This window comes from Sapajus apella, unplaced genomic scaffold (assembly GCF_009761245.1).
Source record: "Sapajus apella isolate SASKATOON/1434 unplaced genomic scaffold, GSC_monkey_1.0 scaffold1, whole genome shotgun sequence".
NCBI lineage: Eukaryota > Metazoa > Chordata > Mammalia > Primates > Cebidae > Sapajus > Sapajus apella.
In genome coordinates this window covers 55,803,935-55,825,488 of record NW_022436941.1, presented here as the reverse complement: position 1 = coordinate 55,825,488, position 21,554 = coordinate 55,803,935, and the positions used below count along the sequence as shown (strand labels likewise).

At 37.5% G+C, this 21,554-nt stretch overlaps 1 protein-coding gene and 1 pseudogene across 2 annotated transcripts in view; one reads left to right on the top strand and one right to left on the bottom strand.

Moving 5' to 3' along the window:
- EDIL3 (EGF like repeats and discoidin domains 3) overlaps positions 1-20,971 on the bottom strand; it is a 439,880-nt gene extending 418,909 nt beyond the window's left edge. For both annotated transcript variants that reach the window (XM_032276660.1, XM_032276661.1), the window contains exon 1: positions 20,421-20,971. In XM_032276660.1, the coding sequence (XP_032132551.1) occupies positions 20,421-20,487 (67 nt within the window). In that variant the 5' untranslated portion in view covers positions 20,488-20,971. The remainder of the gene's footprint in view (positions 1-20,420) is intronic.
- LOC116554625 lies at positions 5,417-5,534 on the top strand (annotated as a pseudogene).
- Positions 20,972-21,554: the final 583 nt, after the last annotated feature.

Here is a 21,554-nt window from a genome sequence, read left to right as displayed (position 1 = left end):
GTCTATTTTGGCTTTTTTTGCCAATGCTTTTGGTGTTTTATTCATGAAGTCCTTGCCTATGCCTATGTCCTGAATGGTATTCCCTAGGTTATCTTCTAGGGTTTTTATGGTGTTAGGTCTTATGTTTAAGTCTTTAATCCATCTGGAGTTAATTTTAGTGTAAGGTGTCAGGAAGGGATCCAGTTTCAGCTTTCTGCACATGGCTAGTCAGTTTTCCCAATACCATTTATTAACAGGGAGTCCTTTCCCCATTGCTTGTTTTTGTCAGGTTTGTCAAAGATCAGATGGTTGTAGATGTGTGGCATTGCCTCCGAGGCCTCTGTTCTGTTCCACTGGACTTATCTATGTTTTGGTACCAGTACCATGCTGTTTTGATTACTGTAGTCTTGTAGTATAGTTTGAAGTCAGGTAGCATGATGCCTCTAGCTTTGTTCTTTTTGCTTAGGATTATCTTGTCTATACAGGTTCTCTTTTGGTTCCATATGAAGTAAGAATTGTCTTTTGATAGCCAAACTGATTCATACTGCTTTGGAAATTGTTACACAGATATACTACAGATGAAGAGTTATACAAACCTATACCTACATGAGATTGTGTATATAAATAATTGCAGTTGGTAGCTTTCAAATCACCATGATCTTCATCTTTTGATGTTATGTCCATTAAATATGTCATGTTACATAGAAAAACGGATTTAGCAGACACAGTTAAAATTCCTAATCAGCTGACCTTAAAATGAGAAGATAATCCTGAATCTGCACATTACAATTGTTCCTTTATGGACACATTTACATTGTACCCTAAAGAATGTTTTAAGTTATGAATTTATTTAAAAATAATTAATATACAGTATATATACAATGATATACAACTCATGATAATACATAGTATATATACAACTCATGATAAATCTCAAGAGTTATATTTATACTAATATACAGCATATATACAATGATATACAACTCATGATAATATATATATTATATATACAACTCATGATAAATCTCATGAGTTTTACCTATGTAAATTTCATATGGAATCTTGCAACAGGCTAATTTTTAGTAATAAATGTTGTTACTGTGGAAATAGATACAAATTGTTACAAACTGGCCTATCAATTTTCTACCCTGAACCTTTAATATTTTTTTTTTAATTCATCCAAACCACTTGACTCATTCCATATGTACTTTCTGTCTGTTCTTTGGAAAATCATAGAGTGTTACACCAATCCTTAAAACACATTTGCATATTTATCACTTATATTTAACTTAAATGTCTTCTCTTAATGGAAAGTTTTGGGTTTTAGATGGCTGTTGTTGTTTGCTTGTTTTGAGCAGAAGAGGTAGCAAAAATAAATTATTTTAATTGAAAACAATTATTGTATATTAAAATTTTAAGTGCAACATGCACTTATTTTTTATTCATTTTTGAGGAATCTATGATATTTAAATAAATTTGAACCACTAAAATGCAGGACATAGTAAAGAGTTTTCTGAGTACTTTGTACTGACCACAGAAACAATCAGTCATGAACTAACAGATTATAAAAAAACTGTCATGCTCATGGCCACCTTCATTTTAGAATCTAGTTCCGTTGCATAGAAACTTAGCTCTAAAACAAGAATATATTTCAATTATTTTTCATTTTAACACCCGGAGTTCCACCTTTAAAAAAATCTTCTTTTTATGCCATATTTACAATTAACACCTCTAAATCAAAATGCGAAATAAAAACAACCCAAGATATTTTATAAGTTTCTGTTATAAGTGATAAATCAAGACTCAACTTATAGTCTGTCTTCAGAGTGGAAAGTGAACACATCTAGGTGGAAAGAGTACAAAGAAGGCAAAGACCACCTGGTGATTTAGGGGACATTAATTGATATTCTGCTACAATCAAGTGCTCTCAAAATGCAATAATTTAAAGCCAGAAACATAATAGAAACATATTTCACATCAAGCTCTACAACAGCTCTATTAGGTTGCTATTGCTTTATTCACACTTTAGGAATGAGGAAATAGGCTATGTATATAGCCATTAAAAGGTATCAAGGCAAATAAATGTTTCATCCAGGATCCAATTCCCAGTCTATCTGATTAGAAAAATCTTTCTTTTAACCAACACAATACACCAATATGCCAGAAAGTTACAGCTCAAAGACTAAAGTCTTTTTGATAAGTATTATCCCAAAAAAGTATAAATAAATAAATAAATAAATAAATAAATAAATAAAATAAGAAAAACAACAGTTCATTCACCAATAATTTTTCTAAAATCAGAATGGTGTACCAAGCGTTGTGTTACAGCACTGGATTTGTTGTACCACCACCATCACCACCATCATCATCATCATCATATCCATCATGAGCCACAGATAGCCTTCTAAGCACTTAACCTCTATTAAACCATTGTAATAACTTTACAAGTCAGGCCCTGTTATTAACCTTATTTTACACACAAGAAAACCAAAGTTGGTAATCTGTTGAAGCAGAAAATCCTGACTCTTGACACCTAGGAGCCTTACCTTGTCCAATGCTTACTTCTTTACTTCATAGTTACCATCCTCTATATAGATTTTTGTGATCAGTTTTGTACATTTTTCTTTCAAATTATTCTATAAATACGTAACTCTCCATGAACATTTAATGCTACATATAATATGTGCTAATAAATTAGAAAATATTGTTAAAATATTCTATTATATCAGAAATGATAATTTATCCAAAATGGAAAGGGGATAACAAGACAGTGTTCTACTAATTATGAAAGATTCTAGAAACAGTATTCACAAAACTACCCACCACACAGATCAGACTGCTAGCAGGTGAGTTATTTTAAAACTTAAGGAACAGAAAACTCTTGCAATATTTAAAGTATTTCAGGGAAGAAAAACTCCCCAAGTAATTCTACCTATCTAGCATTTTTTCCAATGCCAAGTATAATAAAGTTAGCATACCATGTCATTTATGAAAATAGATGCAAATGTCCCAACAAAAATACTAGCAAATTATATTCAGATATATTTTAAATAATTGTACACAATGGCACAGACATATAACAAAATACAATAATTAAAACCAAGTACTACTGACACTCTAATAGAGAAGCAGCTTAATAAATAAGTCCCTGAAAAGATGAAAATTATATCACAGTATTTAGTGTATAATACATATTCCTTTTTCTAACAGTTGCTTTAAGTCATGTGGGGAAGCACACATAACCATTTGGTAGAAAAAACAAAGAGAAATTCTTAAATATAATGCCAACAGCAGAAATCATAAAGGTAAACGCAGGCATATTTTATAAAATAAATCTGTTTTAAATTTAATGACTTTTTAAAAAAATTTTTTGAGACAGGGTCTTGCTCTGTCACCTCCCAAGTTGGAATGCAGTGGTGTGATCACAGCTCACTGCAGCCAACTTTAACAACTTTTAACAAACACAATAAGTGCAATATAAAGACAAACAAAATGTGAGAAAACGTATTTGCAATATCTCACTTCCTTAATATTTTTGAAAAATGAGATTGAATCTTAGCACTCAACATAAAAAGGAATTCTGAGCCAGGCCAGTGGCTTATGCCTGTAATCCTAGCACTTTGGGAGGCTGAGGTAGGGGGAGGACTTGAGGTTAGGAGTACAAGACTAGTGTGGCCAACATGGTGAAACCTGGTTTCTACCAAGAATACAAAAAATTAGCTGAGCCTGGAGGCACTTGCCTGTAAATATCAGCTACTTGGGAGGCTTGAATACAGGAGGTAGAGGTTGGAGTGAGCCAAGATGGCATCAGTGCACTCCAGCCTGGGTGATGGAGCAAGACTCTGTCTCGTGTCTCAAAAACAAAACAAAAAATTCTGTCCCTAAAATTCCTACCCTATCCTTCCAACTAAATAATTCACTTGCTTCTTTTCTGTTTCCTTCCAATATAAGCTCTATTTGAGAAAGTATTTTCAGCTTTTTGATCATTGCAATTTTAGCACTCAAAACACTTCTTATATCTGTCTATCTGAGCTTAATAAAAAGTTATTGAATAAGTAAATGATACAACTATAAGGTAAAAGGATTCCTGGAAGACTCTGAAGTAGGAAGCACCAAGAATCTGCCTCACTACCTAGGCAACAATTGCATTGCCAGAATTTGTCTGATGTAACTATTTTGAAACTCTGGAATATATTGGGGGCTGGAAATTTTCAGAGGATGATTTTTTTCAAGAACAAAAAAGACCATCCTAAAACCATGTGAAATCTTGAAAAAGAAGAACCAATCTGGGAGACGCACACTTCCTAATTTTAAAACTCATTGCAATGCTACAGTAATCAAAACAACATGGTCTTACATGAAGAGAGACATAGAAACAAATGGAATAGAATAGATAGCTCAGAAATAAACATTTACATATACGGTAAGAGGATTTTTGACAAGGGTGCCAAAGCCATTCAATAGAAATTGCCAATGGGGAAGACAGGTTTTTCAACAAATATTGCTGGTAGAACTGAATATCCATACAGAAAAGAACTGCAGTTGGACACTTAACTACATCGCACACAAAAATTAACTCAAAACAGATCAAATCTAAATCTAAGGCCTAAAACTCCAAAACTCTGAGAAGACAAAATAGGGCAAAAGCTTAACGGCATTGGATTTGGCAATGATTTCTTGGATATGAAACCAAAGGCACAGGCAACGAAAGGAAAAATTAGTAAATTGGACTTATGAACATTAAAATATTTTGTATATCCAACCATACTACCATAGAATAAAAAGGCAACCCACAGAATAAAAAAAAAATATTCGCAAAACATATATCTGATAAGGAATTAATATAGAGAACTTTAAAACTCAACAACAACAAAAATAACTGGATTCAAAAATGGGCAAAGGAATTAAATAGATGTTTCCCTGTCAAAGATATACAAATGGCCAATAAACACATGAAAAGATGCTCAATATCAACAATAGTTTGGAAAATACAAGTCAAAACTAAAATGAGGTACCATTTTACAAAGATGACTGCTATAGAAAAATAAAAACATAAAAAGTGTTGTAGAGTATGTGCACTCTTGATGGGGATGGAAAATGCTGTAGCTGCTGTGAAAAACAGTATGAAAATTTCTCAAAAAATTAAAAATAGTATTACCATAATGTCCAGCAATTACATTTCTGGGCACATAACAAAGAAATTGAAAACAGACTCTGAAAGGGATATTTGTGAAGCCATTTTCATCTCAGGATTATTCACGATAGCAAAAACTTAGAACATATATATATATATATATGAACTTACATATACATAAACATATATACACATACACACATATACACACATACACATAAATATACACAAACAACATATGCATACATATATACATACATACACAAAGGAATATTATACTATTTGCCTTAAAAAGAAAGTACAGTCTACAGCCATACCACCCTGAACATGGCCGATCTCGTCTGATCTCGGAAGCTAAGCAGGGTTGGGCCTGGTTAATATTTGGATGGGAGACTGACTGGAATCCTGGGTGATGTAGGCTTTAAAATATATAAAATAAAATAAAGGCCAACACAACATACACATACATACATATATACACAAAGGAATTTTATTTTGCCTTAAAAGGGAAGAACATTCTAACATATGCTACAAAAGAAATGAACCTTGATGACATTATGCTAAGTGAAATAGTGCATGGTTTCCATTTATATGAGGTACCTAGAGACTTAGGGTAGTCAAAATCACAGAAAGTGAAAGCAGAATGGTGGTTGTCATGGTCTGGGAAGAGGGAGAAATGGGGAATTATTGTTTAATGAGTATGAACGGGGTTTCTGCATTATAAGATAAAAAGAGTTATGGAGCTTGATGGTCATAATGGTTGCACAACATTAAAATGTATTTAATATCAACAAACTGTACACCTAAAAACATGATTAACATGGTAAATTTCATGTTACGTGCATTTTACCATCATAATTAAATTGAAAATTAAACCCCCGAAACCCTGTGTGATATGATCCATTTTATGGTTAAACATATACTTAAAGATTTTATTTATTTAAACAAGCCTCAAAATACAGACACCAATATGTCACCATTATACCTTTTCATCATTGAATGTATGCTTGCTTATAGGTTACAAAATAATTCGAATTTTAAAAGAAAGATTAGAAATTAACTGCCTTTCCCCAAACCAAAAAACAATTGCCAAAGCCTTTCCCTCATCTCATAAACAGGAGCAATGTATTAGATTTTACAGTTTTTATTTTACACACCTTTTTCCATTATATACCTTTTTAGAAAGATATGCCTGTTTTAGACTTTTCAGACTAGAAGTGGAAATCACACAATTACTAGGGTCACAAACATATAAATTGTTTTAGAACTATTGAAGCATTTAAGAAAGGTAGAAATACAGTTGCCTAAAGGGGAATAAACAGCAGTTTGCAGTGACATACAGATTGTCATTACACACACAACTCTAAACAGAGCTGTTTAGAAGGTTCTCAGCTCCTAGGCAGACACGGTTCCCAGGTGTTGTCTCTTTCCCTCTGCCAAGCACTTCTGGTTTGAGCAGGTGTGACTGCATGGTGGGAGGAGGGAAAGAAGTTATGCTTGGGGGAAAGTTATAGCTGGTGGAGCTGATGGGAGTTAACTGTCAGGGCACTGGGACAATTAGCAGATGACAGGGCTACCTGCAGCTCCTTCATCTGATGATCAAAAACACCACTAAGTGCTTTATTTTTGTTGAACATACTTTTTCTGTCAAATCTGGGTGATAAAATTACAGTTTAAAGTTTACTGTCTATCTCCCATATAGAACTAGAAATATTTTATTGTAATTTGGTAACTGCAGATAAAACCTGAATCTTCCTTTTAAACTGTTTATAAACTAGACAGCTATGGAAACAGTAGGTCATTTGTTTATTCAGCACTTAGAGTTTGCCACTACTAAAGTATTTATTGCTTTTTAATAATGTATCATTTGTACCATGATTCACAAGTCAATGCATCAATGCATCAAGTAGATAAGAATTTAGTAGATAACTTAATGGGTCTATTGAGAGAACACATTTTTAACCCTAAAATATATATATATACACACACACACACACACACACACACACACACACACATATATATCCGCAGAGCTGTTTTTCATGTATGTACAGGTCAGAAAATAAATATTAATTGAATGTCTACTATATATAAGGTACCACATTTGAAACTGGATATACATTAAGGAATACAGATATTCTTCCTGCCTTCATCATGCTTACAGTCTATGGAAATAAGATGAAAATAAATAAGCCAATAAACAAATGAATATGTAACTGTAATTTTTGAACAGTGCTATAATATTTTTAATAAAGATACAGTAAAAGAATAATAACAGGGAAATATGATGTGTATGTATATGTGCATTTGAGCATGAGTTACTTGGATAAGATGACCAGAGAAACATTCTCTTAGGCTGTGTAGTTTAAGCTGAGAGATGAGTTGGAAACAGAAAAACTGCAACATATAGAAGGAGGTGTATATAGATAAAAAGTGTGTGTGTGTGCATATATATATATATATATATATATATGTAGAGAGAGAGAGAGAGAAATGATCATTTCAAGATCATGAATATTTAAAGACCCCCATCAATATGACATAAAAAAGCTAAGGGCAGAAATATGTGTGTTGCAGTATTATTAAGCCAATATGTACATGATACAAAAATAACAATAAATAGCATAATAATACTTTTTGTAAAAAATGAAATTAGGTTACTCCATATCTAAGAGGGGAAATCATACATCATATTAGTAACAAAAATTATACCGAATTCTGAGTGAAAAAAAAGTAAAAACTCCAGCGAAGACAAATGCAACACAAAATTATGGAAGATAACATATATTCTACCTACATATTATTTGAAAATATGAGGCCTGACAGAAAAAGATAAATAGCAAAACAACAAATTAAAAAGAAACCATCACTTCCGATCTTCTTACTCATTCCCTTTAGATTCCTGATTCAACGTTTTCAGTCCCACCGTGATCTATGGATCCCATCATTTTTGATAGTACTCATTTTCTTAGTGCCAGAGATGGGAAAAGAACTTTAGAAACTATCTTAGTTTGAGACTTAACGTTAATTTAAAAACTAACAATTCAGAATGTGGCTTCAAAAGTTAAAAAATACAGACTAATGTATGTGACAGTTTAGGGAAGCACATCCCTGGAATTTTCTGTTGAGTTTTTGGCAAGCTTGTTGAAAAAATATGTAGGCTACTTGGATGGATTACAAATGAAACAACTAAAATGATGAAAGGAATGGCTTACAAGGACAGATTAAAGGAAAAAATATGTATGATTTCAGCGTGTCAGAAACTAAAAAAGAAACATTATGGTTTACAAATATTTGAAACTTAAATTTGAGGTAAAAAAAGAACTCTGTGTACAAGGTACACAATTATGAGTATATTAAAAAGAGAAATGAAACGATTCCCCTGGTAATAATGTTAATTGTTTTACGGTAAGAATATTTGGACAAATGACCCAAGGATGTGCAAGAATTGAAACCACTAGGCAGACATATTAGACATTCCTAGTAACCTAAACTATGCAGACCTCAAAATACGTAGACGGCCATCTGAACAAGATAAAGTAGGTCAGGGAACAATTGCAGAAATCTTCCTATCCCCCAGCTGTGTTTTAAATTTAGAAGGAAGTCTTCTGTGGATTTGGGGCTTTTCTCTGTAAGTGTGCTACAGTGAAAAGATTCCTCAATCTGGATCTATAAGACCTAGTTTTGAGTGCTGATCAGTTATTCTCTTCTCAGTCCATATCCTTATCTGTCAACAGGGATAATAATAACCCCTTAAGATGTTGTGGGTTTTAAAAGAGCTGTTTTTATGAACACATATTATATGTACTTAAAAGCATTGCTCTTAGTGAGATATATCAATTATTATTATGAGTGTAATGTGTCAAAAGCTAGAGGATGAAGATTGTCAAAGAGAATAATGCTGGAGACTAGGCTATTATATCTGTCATCTGCGTAGGGTAAATCGGCTCTCCTCCAGGACACTGCTTACCTTGCAGCCCTCTTAACTGGATACTGTTTCTCCTCCTATAACTTCCAGGTCTGAACATGTGGTACCAGTTCCTTTGCTGTTCCAAGCCACTTCCAGAAGGTTTTCCCTCCTCTCTCTAAAAACACTCAGTTTTAATTTCATGTCGTCTCTACTCCTCCGCCACTCCTTCATATAAGTACTCCTGATATCTGAACTACATCCCCCATCCTTAAAGATTCCTGATTTTGGTTTACTGTCATTCTCCCCAACATTTCTTGGGGCATAAGATTTTGTGATTTTAGTAACAACAAAGATGATTTTTCCAACACTTGGCCATTCAGTGCCAATTTTCTTCCAATCATCATGTCTTCTACCCTCCCTGAAACGTAACTTCTATAGTCATATTCTCATGATTATAATTACCAAAATTTTAATTACATTGGAATTACTACAATGCCTCCAAATCTTTTTCCTCCAGTCATCACTTATTATCTTCTTACTCATTCCCTTTAAAACCCCAATTCAACCTTTCAGCCCTACCAGGATCTATAGATCCCATCACATTTTTTTTTTTTTTGATCCCATCACTTTTTAACAGTACTCATTTTTTTTCTGCCAGAGATGGGGAAAAGACTTTAGAAATTATCTTAGTTTGAGATTTACTAAAGCAAAAATGATGAAATCATCCAGACAAAGCAAAGATGGGTGTAATCAATGGAGAAATCAGTAAGTGGTTAAATACTTCTGGAAATGCATAACCACAGAGACTAAGTTGGGAAAAGAGATAAGAAGGGTTAGAAATTAGAATAGTGGCCAAGAATAGGGTCAGTGGAAATTAAGGATGAAGAAAGGTAAAAGGCAGAAAATTCTGGTAAGAGACAGAAACTCTGAGAAATTTAAAATACTGGTAGCTGAGTAATTTCATGTGATGAGAAAATCTAATAAATAGCATTGCCAGTAGGTACTTAAAAATAGAGATGGGAATCATTGATATTGGGATCTTTCAGGAAGTCTAATGCCAGAATGTGAAAAAGGCTATAAGTTCATATGTGAAATTTTTTAAGGGACAAATGATGGGGAAGAAAGAAGGCTCTGAAGCCACTGAGGAAGTGAAGCATGTTATGAAGGTTATTAATGGGTTCCAAAGGGGAAAGGAGGTGTTCTATGCTAATGGAAAGAAAGAAAGTGTTAATGTTGAGAAGCAGTTTGAAATAGTTTTTGAAAAAGCAAGTAGTATGCCAACCTCTCTTTCTCATCTCTTGAGTCCAAAAACTAAAAAAAAAAAAAAAAAAAAAAAAGCACAACTATAATTACCTCAAGTAAAGTAGTACAGAAGAAGGGAGTAAAAAATAAGTTGGAATCAGAACATATAGACTCAAATTCAAATTGCTCACTCATTCCAGGTCATATGACTTTTTTGAATCTCAAGTCCTTATCTGTTAAATTAGATTAAGAATATGTTCTCTGCTTATGTTCCCTAAAGTAGAAATGTTTCCTAAAGTGAAAAATGCTCATGTCTCCTAAAGTGGAAAATGCTTATAAAATTTAACCACTGTGTCATATTTGGGGGGAATAGACATAATAACACATGTGGAGATAAATTTTAACTGTTAAATTATTTACATATATACCAAGGAAAAAAATGATGAGGATGATCTCATATTAGATGGCATATAATATGGTTTGGCTCTTTGTCCCCACCCAAATATCATCCCAAATTGCAATCCCTGTGTATTGAGGGAGGGACCTGTACTCCCTAAATGTCCAGGGAGGGAGGTGACTGGATCATGGGGGTGGTTTCCTCCATGCTGTTCTTGAAGAGTGAATAAGTTCTCATGAGATTTGCTGACTTTGTAAGTGTTTGGAAGTTCCCCCTTCACTATTCTCTCTCTTTCTACCATGTGAAGAAGGTCCTTGTTTCCTGTTCGCCTTCCACCAGGATTGTAAGTTTCCTGAAGCCTCTCCAGCCATGTGGAACTGTGAGTCAATTAAACCTCTTTTCTTTATAAATTACCCAGTTTTTAGTGTTTCTTCTTTTCCCCCTCGAAACAAATCTCCCTCTGTCACTAGGCTGGAGTGAAGTGGCCTGATCTCTGTTCACTGCAACCTCCCCTCCTGAGTTCAAGCAATTCTCCTGCCTCAGCCTCCTGAGTAGCTGGGACTACAGGGGTGCACCACCATGCCCAGATAAATTTTGTATTTTTAGTAGAGACTGGGTTTCACCATGTCAACCAGGCTGGTCTTGATCTCTTGTCTCATATCTGCCCACTTCGTCCTCCCAAAGTGTTGGGAGTACAGGCACGTGCCACTGTGCCCGGCCTTTGGATATTTCTTTATAGCAGTGTGAAAATTGAGTAATACAGCATAATTCTCCTGGCCTCGTAAAATATTTACAATTAATCCAGTTTGAGTTTTTTTTTAAATGAACCGCATTTTGATTGAATAATTATTCAAATAAACCAGAAAAAATGTTCTAATTGATGTAGTTTGAGACCATTTGGTGCTTTTGTTTAGCTAAAACTTATTCACAAGGTTATGTAGAAATGAAATTAAATGAGGATGAGATATAAGTCAAATTAAATACCTTCATTAAACTAGGAGAAATAAAAACCTTATTAACCTGTAAAGTCACTTTGTACTATATGATGTATCTGAAAATTAGAGAGAAAGCACGCTTGTACACACCATATTGAATAGTAATAAAACAATGTAGAGGAGCAGTGAAATCCTACAAAATTAAAATAAATCATAAAAGTCATGCTGAAATCAAACTGAATGGCAAGATTTGAAGAAAATGTGTTTCAAACCACTTTCCAATGCTCATCTTCTTTCCCCATCTTCACTATTTTTACCAATAATGCATTCTAACACATTAATGCTTTCTGACCAAATCAATGAGCACACTGCTTTACCTCTGAATGTGAAAAAAGAACTTTACACTTTACCAATCTAAATTTGAAAATTTCAACTTATTGTCTCAAGAGAATAAATATAATTTACTCCTTCTGAAATAACTACCAGTTAAATAATGGTTAGACATACTGTGTGTGTTTTACAAATAATAAAATCATTTAACAAAATATCTCCATGATATACAAGATGTGTCACTCATTGACACACAGCATCATCTAATAGTTAAGAGGACAAACTCTAGATTGTAATTCTAACAAGCTACTTAGTAGCTCTATGATCTTATTTAGCCACTTTATACCTCCATTTTCTCATTTATATATCAATAATAGTAGCACTTGCTTCAAGAGTTTTGAGACTTAAAGATGGTAATTAGAACTGTGGAACACATAGTATGCACTCAATACATGTTAGACTTGAAAAACTTTAGAATGAATGTCCCTTGTTAACGTATCTGAGCCTCTTAATGCTGACATGGTGTTGGTCTCTAACGAAAAGAAAGTGAGGCCGGGTGCGGTGGCTCACGCCTGTAATCCCAGCACATTGGGAGGCCAAGGCGGGCGGATCACGACGTCAAGAGATCAAGACCATCCTGGCCGATATGTTGAAACCCCGTCTCTACTAAAAAAATACAAAAATTAGCTGGGCATGGTGGCATGTGCCTGTATTCCCAACTACTCGGGAGGCTGAGGCAGGAGAATTGCTTGAGCCCGGGAGGCAGAGGTTGCAGTGAGCCGAGATCAGGCCACTGCACTCCAGCCTGGCTCCTGGTGACAAAGCAAGACTCTGCCTCAAAAAAAAAAAAAAAAGAAAAAGAAAAGAAAAGAAAGAATGACGGCTGAAAAATTATTGTTTTTCGGTCAAAATCAAATTTAGTCGGAAGAGTCAGAACCTTGCACCTAAAAATGGGATCAGTCACTTAGAAGCAGCTTTTCTTTTAATCGAAGGTTCGTAACAAACACAGCTAATTACTTTATATTTCTGCCTGTACTTTACATTATATTTTCAACAATGCTCTTGCAGGAGTGTTGAGAAATATTTTCAAAGCAGGCTCATCCTACAACACATTAGAAGGAATAATTATGTAAGAAAGTGAGAAACAAAGCTTTTAAAGTTCCTGAAACTACTTTTACCTATTTTTATATATAAAGACACACTGCTGTTTAAAATGTTCAAGTACTTTTAAAGGCAAACTGAAGGGAGGGGGTAGCTACATTCAATTCAATGTATATTAAGTGCCTGTTTGGGTTTTCTTGTTTGTTTTGCCTGGTACTATTCTAAGCCCTAGCTCTGCAGAAAGCACAAAACATGAAACAAGAACTTGGCATATAAACATTAAAGCACTGTGAATGGTAATTTGATTTTTGTTTGTCTGTAAACAACATTCCAAAAAAGTTAGGGTTTATATGTAATACAGAAGTTAAACTATAGAAAGATAAGTAAATAGAAAGAATAGAATAGTTATAATTAGAATTCAAGTAGCATTTGGAGAGAAAATGTGCTAAGAAGTGTGCAGCAGAGATGTGAGTGCAGACCTGAGGCGCAGGCCTGCGGGTAGGAGACTGCTCCACATCACAGAGAGGGATTTGCCCATTTATTTCAAATAAAAAATATTATCCAACATATCCACTCAATTGTTTTGAACTTCCTGCTTGTGTCATGAGCCCATTTCATCCTGGCTGACCTCATATAATCCCCAGAATCAGTAAAATCTAAATGATTCCCCTTAAATCTAAAGTACAAGAGGCGATTTAAAGGATTATTTTGCATTCCCAAAATACACCACTTTGTCAAATACCAAGCGTAAACCTTAAGGAATGTATGGTGGCCTAACCCCATTTAGAGATTATCTTCAAATAAAACATATATCATCTAACAAGAGATTGGAACCTTGGTCTTCCCATTTATGAAATGTTATACCATATTAAATTATTTTAAGAGATCATTTTGATACAAACCTGTTTTAGAGGAGAGAAAAGGCAAAGCCAAGTCAATTTTCTTTCTCCATAGAAACATTCACATTCAAGTGCTTTAGTGCTTAAAAAGCCTTCACCTAAATTCTTGTACTTAAATCCTCCATTCTAAGTCACACACTATAAATCTGAACAATTCCTACACAGTTACTATCACTATAATAATGCATATTTTAAAACAAAATAGCAAAACATTTTCTAAAATATAACCAAATAATTGCAAGCCATCTGATCTACATTGTAAGGTCGACTTCTTTTTTATCAAATTGAGTTTTGTGTCTTCTAATACTTTATTACTTTATAAGAAAAATAATTTTAAAAAACCAACATTTTATTTGACATAATGGGAAAAGAAAAGTCCTACATAAGTAAATTGTTTACATATCTAGCTATTTCACCATTAAGGAGATTTTCAAGCTTAAACATTTTTTACAAAATTTTTTTTCAATAATGTGTACATTTCACTGCATTTGCACCCAAAAAATGTTGAACATCTTGCAGTGAGGCTTTCTATAGGTTGCAAAATCAAGGTTAACACCAGCTGTTGTATTCTCTTATACGGTGATACCTTTTGGCCTTTACACTTACTGCCCGCCACCCACCGCCTACCCCCCACCAGCATGTACCCAGTTTTTTTGTACTGTAAAGTATTACTGCTTTTAAATATACTATTTGACTCTTCTCTTTGTCTAAATGTTGGCATGTTTTACTGCTCTGATTAAGCCTGACCTATTACTTCATATGCTTTTCATTTTCTGGATTCAGTTTATAGAGGCCCCAGAAACTTGAAAGTCAAGAGAAATAAGATTTTCTATGATACATGATCTAAGCCTAAATCTAACATCTATTTTTGTGGTCAGAAGTTTCTGGTTCTTTCTCTTAGGTTCTCAGCTATGTGCTATGTGGATGAAGCTTAAAGGAAAGTGGCTTCTCCAGAAGTGGAGTGGATATAAATTACTGTACACTTGATAGCTTTAGGCAGGACAGTGTGATCAAATCAACATGTAAAATCCCGAGTTGCTCACTAATTTGGATCCCAATTTATTTTCACTTATGTTTTAAACTTCAGGCTTGATATCAGAGGTTTTACATTATCATCTTCCTTTTCTTTCCCCAGAAAAAGATAAGTTACAGGTTTCACAATGTTTCAAAGATTTGCAATCTTTTAATAATGATAAAAAAATACCATTATCAATTTTACAGTAGATGTTGTGTCCTATTTGCCATTTAGCAAGGGAATGAGGAAGGAGGGAAGAGGAGGAGAAGAGATGGAATGAAGAAGAGAGATAGTTTTTATCTTAGAAGAACTCTGACACAGAAAGAATGCCACTGGAAACTGGCACAATGTCAGTGATTGTATAAAAAATTCCTGAAAACGGTGTAATGATGGATCTGTAACATGATTTTGAAGGCTATATCAGCAGATGCTAGAACTAAAAATTATCAATTAAAGGTCAATTAAAATCAAAACGCATGATTTCAAGTCCCTGAAAGCAGTTGATACAGAGGAGGCACATGTGTAGGGATTAATACTTAGCTGAAATGGGGCATGACAAAGCTTTATTCTCATGACATTTGTCTCTTTTAGCCACATGACTTGTTTTATTTAGAATCTTCTAAGATCTTGAAAACATACACTTTACCATCATGATAAAAAGAGTAAGTAAAAGCATTCTTCTCTTTCCAGTGCAGTAGATGCATAGAAATAAACAGTTGAGTGTATATGCCTGTGTAAATCAATGTAACAGAATTTCTATTCATGAAACTTACAGTTCCTATGAAGAATAAGCTTAGAAAGCATGCTATAAATGTCACTAATAATTGCTTTACTACAAACACCTCATAGCTCTCCGTGTTTTTCCTTGGAAGGTACTCAGAAGACCTTTCAAAAGTAATAGTTCAACCTAAGTGTACACTTGAATATCCGTGTTTCCAGGTTAAAATCCTACGGTAGAAGGATTCTACCTTACGATGCCCTCTTTTTTTCTTTCTCAGGGAAGTGCTGAAAACTAACTCATACATTAGTTTCATAAAGAGTAGAAAGTTACTTTATGTGGATCTGCAGATTTGCATTTATGAGTTTACTTCTTTTATAATTCCATTTTTTTTTTTTTTCTTTAAAAGATCTTCGTTGATTATCCTGACACCTGCTGGTGAGGGCACACTTGATTCTAATCTACTTTTCCCTTCAACAACTCACTCAAATCAAAGACTTTTCAGGGGTATTTTCAGTGACAACTGGTAATACATTTAGTTTAACTATTTACCGTACTTAATTTTTAGCTGTATTACATAGGAAACCATGAGAAACATTTTAATAATTACTTCACATTGGCAGCCATTTGACTCTTTGTTTGTAAACGCATGTTTGCTTTGATTAAGCAAACATTATAATCATTATATGGACTATGATAAAAAGAAAAAGAAAATCATCCCAGAGGCATAGTTATATAGTCTATAACCATAGAACATGTAAGAAAGATGCTAATCATCTTCCCTAAAACACAGAGAAAAACTGAATAATAGGAATGGCTTAGCTTTGGTTTTCTACTTTTTACAATATTAATGTTAATTTTCAACCTATTTAGCAAATAAAGGGTAAACTGATTATGATAGAAGCCATAACACTAAATACATATTTGCAAAATTTACTATTTTTTACTCACTAAATATTATGATTTAATTATGACTTGAACTGAGTTCTGAAGCCTGCACTGTTTCTTTGGCAGAGATACAATAAAGCTACTACATCATGATCACACTCAACGTTATTGCAACTGCAAGTGTGTGCAATAAACAACAAATATCAGATTTACTTTTTTAGGCATCATGAAATTCTCACAGGAGGCAACTTTTGCAAAATTATTCACAAATGACAACAATCCTTCAAAAATAAAAAGTTTTACCTAATTAAAATTTTATCCTAAAAGTAACAGCTGGTACTACTAATTTAACTCTAAAATCAGTCAAACTTATATTTTGTAATAGTATTGAGTAACCATGTTACTTTATTTTAGTCATGTATATCTTATACTTTTTCTTCACATTGCTATGATTTTGTGAGAAGGAAAAATCACATGTATCGAGAGAGAAAAGCAAACTTTATTAAATATTTATTTAAAATACCCTAGATCCTGAATAAATGATTTATATGAACATTGACGTTAATATATTTGGGAAAATCACAACCTAGTTTTAATTCAGAAAAGTGTTCAGAAGTACAATACATTTGTTTAATTTTTAAGATCTTTGCAACTTCAAGATGAAAGAAGGAAAAATTGGCCATCTCTATTTTTTAATGATATTTTTAAATATTGTAAGTCTTTTCTCAAAACGATATACACTTAAAACAAATACATTTCAATTCTAAGTAAACATTTCAGGAAAAATCAGAAAAACATTTTCAGAACCAGAGGAAAAATCTGTGTCTTGTATCACCACAGTGGTCAAAATTTTGCCTTATTGTCAAACTGTCACATGAGGCTACTGTATTTTCACTTAATTCATATTTTTAATTCAATATTTCTGAATTATTTTTATATGTTTAACCTTGACTCTGAAGTTAGCATTTATTTGTAAAGTATAAAATGTAATGGTTATGTAAATTAGGCAAGAACACACCAAAGTGCAATAATAATATAATAATAGCATAAAAAACAGAAACTTCTTATTTCTGGATAAACATAGCCATACTAATCATAAAAGGTTAGTGCTGTTTTCTGGAGTGAGAATATTCAGGTATTAATTTATTCTCATGTAGAATTAACTAAAAATCGCCATTGATTAAAAAAAGAAAATGCAAATGCCAGTGATTCATAGTATTTAGGACATGTCTAGACATTTTTAGACAGTGCCATTTGCTTAAAGACTTCAGGCACAAACTGCAGGCACAGGGACAGATTGCATAAGATGTCACGTGCTTGCTGCAACTGTATGCACGTTATTGAATTTTTTAGAGCAACCCATACCATGAATAATTTAATAGTTAATAAAATATTCAATCTGACTGATCCATTGGTTTAATTTTAAAACAAAGACTACTAATAAAAGGAGTTACATATCCTTATCAAATCTCAGGCATTAATGCAAGTAAATTGCAACCTACACGTAAGGAAAACACCAATTTCTAAAAGACATGAGATTAACGATTGGGGGCCGGGAAGGAGTGAGTGCCAGGAAAATTCTGTGCTAGCACTGGCTTCAATAAGTTTGCCCTAAGTTTAATTGTTTGGAGCTGTCACGGAAGCTGTACTCTGCCTTCTGCAGAGGTGAGGGACCAAAAAAATTAGAGAGGTGCAAGTTTTAACAGAAAAATCCCATGCAAAATGGTCTATTTCTTTTTCCTAAAGCCCTTCGCCTTTTCTCACAGGCTAGCTGGTGGGAAAGGGGAGAAACCTGCTGAAGAATATGGAGTATCCAGCTGCCAAAGCATTGTCTAAGAGAACTAGGATGGAGAGTCCAGGCAACATTTCCGTGGTTGGCTTGTCTGGTGGAGTAAACTGTGCCCTGGGCGCGGTTATCTTCAGGAGACAGAGCTCCTGGCTGCAGCGAGCCTGGACTCGCCGCGCCCCAGGGTTCCCGCAATCAGACTCAGCCAGGCGAGCGCGGCCACACAAGCTAGATGCACTGTCTTCTCCTCCACCCCGCGCCGCCCTCCACCTCGGAGCGGGGACGTACGGCGGTGGCGGTGACACAATGCGTGCGAGTGGGTGAGTGTGTTTTCGTGTTTGGGGTGGAACCGTAGGCGGGGATGAGTAGGAGGAGAGGGGAGTGCCTGCAGTCTCCCTCCTTCCCTTCCTGCGAAGAGATCAAAGTGCAGGAAATCCAGACGGGAAATGAGAGAAAGGAAAAACAGCAGCCCTGGAAACATGTTCTCTTTTTCATATCGCTGGAGACTAGGCAGAGCAACTACTGGAATCATGACCATTTCTTAACCTTTAGTGGAGTGGCTGCCTCTGCGTGCTAACTGGAAGGGCACTTTGTACACGCAGGCGAGGCACACACCTACACACACGCCTACACGCTGGGGGAAATAACCACATTCCGGGGTACGGAGAGAGGCCGAGGCAAGGCGCAGTCATGGATCTCTACAGCCAGAGCTGCGAGGGCGTCTGGCCAGCAACACCCGGCTTCTTGGGCAAACAGTCTCCCAACAGTCCACAATTTTCCTGTGACTCAAATAGATGGATAGGTGCATGGATGGATAGTGCAGACTATTCATGCTGTGTCTAATCTCAAGTGGACTGGAGTCGACGCATTTTTAAATCCAACTACCTTTTTTAGAGGCACAGCATTTAAAATCCTGTAGCTCACTCAGCCCTCCACTTAAAGCTGCCTGCAGAGGATTCTCTTACCCGCGGATCCCTCAGAAGGGGCCGCCCGCATCTGTGAGCGCAGGAGTGGCACAGTTCCCCCACGCACAGCTCCCGCTCGCCTCTCCACACACCCTGCCTCCCCCGCTGCCCTTTTCCGGAGACAACTTCAGACCCTGCCGGCGGCAAGACCCAGGTCAGGACCAGGGTTAGTAAGGACGAGCCGCACCTTGCAGGGTACCTGGAAGTTGTCTAAACAACTCAGTAGGACACTCGTCGAAGTACTGCGTTTTCTTTTAAATGCTTTTTCTTTTAAATATAATTTAATTTTTATTTTCCTGTTTTTATTTTTTCGTGCAAGTCACAGAAGGCATCACCCTACAAGCTCTCGCAACTTTTCCGCTCCTGGGCGGGGGCGCGAGGGGTGGCTTGCCCCGCACTGTTCCCCGTGACCAAGAGTTAACACTCGTACCCGGAGAGGGTAAACAGCAAAGCTCCAGGCCCTTGGGGTTAGACTGGGAGAGGCAGGTTCCTGGGTTTTGCTGTAACCGACGCTGCCCGTCTGGGATGGGGAGGCGGGAGAAAGCCGAAGTGATCTGTCAGACTCCTCTCCACCTCACCCGCGGCCAAAACGCCCAGCGCCTCGGTCTGGGTTTGCGAACGACTCAGCCCGGGCCCAGCGCCAGAGCACCGCACCCGGGGGCGGGCGGCCCTGCGGCTCCCCAGCCTCTTCCTGCATCCACTAGCTGACGCCCGGGCGCACTGGCTTCCCCCGCTCCAGCCCCACGAAAGCCCGGCCGGGTATCTGCAGCCAGCATCGCCCGCACTGCCTAAAGAGGGTTTGCGCCGAGACCCAGTGGCCGAGTGAGCCAGGGAGTCGCTGGTTCCTGGGGACCGTTGTCCTCTGCCGCTCCCCACCGTCCTCCTCGTTCCTGTATCTCACCCCGGTACCCCGCACCCTCCTCCCGGCTCAGCCCCGCGCACTCTGCTCAGACTTTGCAAGCACTTTCTTGGGGCACCCAGGACTCAACGCCTCCTCCGCGCCGCCCGCGGCGCTCGCCCTTCTTTGCACGCCCGAGGGACCGCCTCCGGCCCTCTGCGCGGCGTTTCCCAGGGGACTCCCAGCCCATCCCTCACCCAGCTGCCCGGTCCCGACGCCTCACCTTTGACGAACTGGGGGACACCGAGGCTGAGCCCGACCAAGAGCCAGGCGGCTACCGAGCGCTTCATGATCCCGTCTCCCGGTCGTGACCCCAGCTGGTCAGGGGTCGTCTCGGGGGGCAGTGTAGCGGAGCTGGCACCGCAGGGCAGCAGCAGACTCCGCCCCTACTAAAGAATTCAAGAAGACGTCCTCTTTCCGCAGCGCTTTCTTAAACAAATTCTTGGAGAGAGCGAGAGGGGTGACCAAAGAGAGGAACCTTTCCTTCCCTTTTGCCTGTGCTCCGGCGCGCGGAGGTGGGTGAGCTCCGGGGAGCGGCCGGCGGGCTCAGCTCTCCGCTGCGGGTGGGTCCCGGCAGAGGCGCAGCGGGCGGGGCGCGGGCTCCCGCGGCCGCTCCGGGTCTCCTGAGCGGGCGGGCAGACCCACCCGCAGACGCGCGGACGGGGCGCTCGGCTCTGGATGTTCTCCGTGCCGCTGCTGCGGGGCTTCTGACTTGGAGAACAATGAAGCGTGAGCCGGAGGGGAGCGAGCGGGCCGCCGGGAGCGCACTGTGTACAAACAGAGGCGGCGTGCGTGTGAGTCTGAGCCTGGCAGGCGCGCTCCCCACTTCCCCCGGAGCCCGCCCGCCCTCCGCCCGCCCTCTCATTCACTCCCGGGTCTCCCCCTCCTCTCTCTCTTCTGCTCTCTCTCTCTCCCTCCTCCCTCCCTGTTCCTCTTTCAGCTCCTTCTGCTGTCAGAGAAAAGGGAGACAACTGCAGCCACACCCTAGCACCTAGCACCTGCCACCGCCTCTGAAGTTCCTCCATTGCCTATACCTTCTCCAAGCCTGCTGGAGACTCTGGAGTTAAGAGCTGCACGCTTGCTGCCTTAGAGTCCCTCGTATTCCAGCATTGACTTTGTAATTAACCACGTTAAGGATTCCCCTGAACTTCCTTTCTCAGTATAACCAGGAAAAGAAGTTAAGAGATTTTGAAAAGTGGCTCTTGGGGGCACAAAGCTGCGTGAGAGACAGAACCCTGCAAAGTGAATTGCCCCGTATTTCTCAGGAAATGCAACATAGTCAGCATCCAGACTCTAATCAGCTAAGACAGGGCTGCTCTGCTGTTCTGTCTACATTTTACTTAGCTCCAGGGCTGGG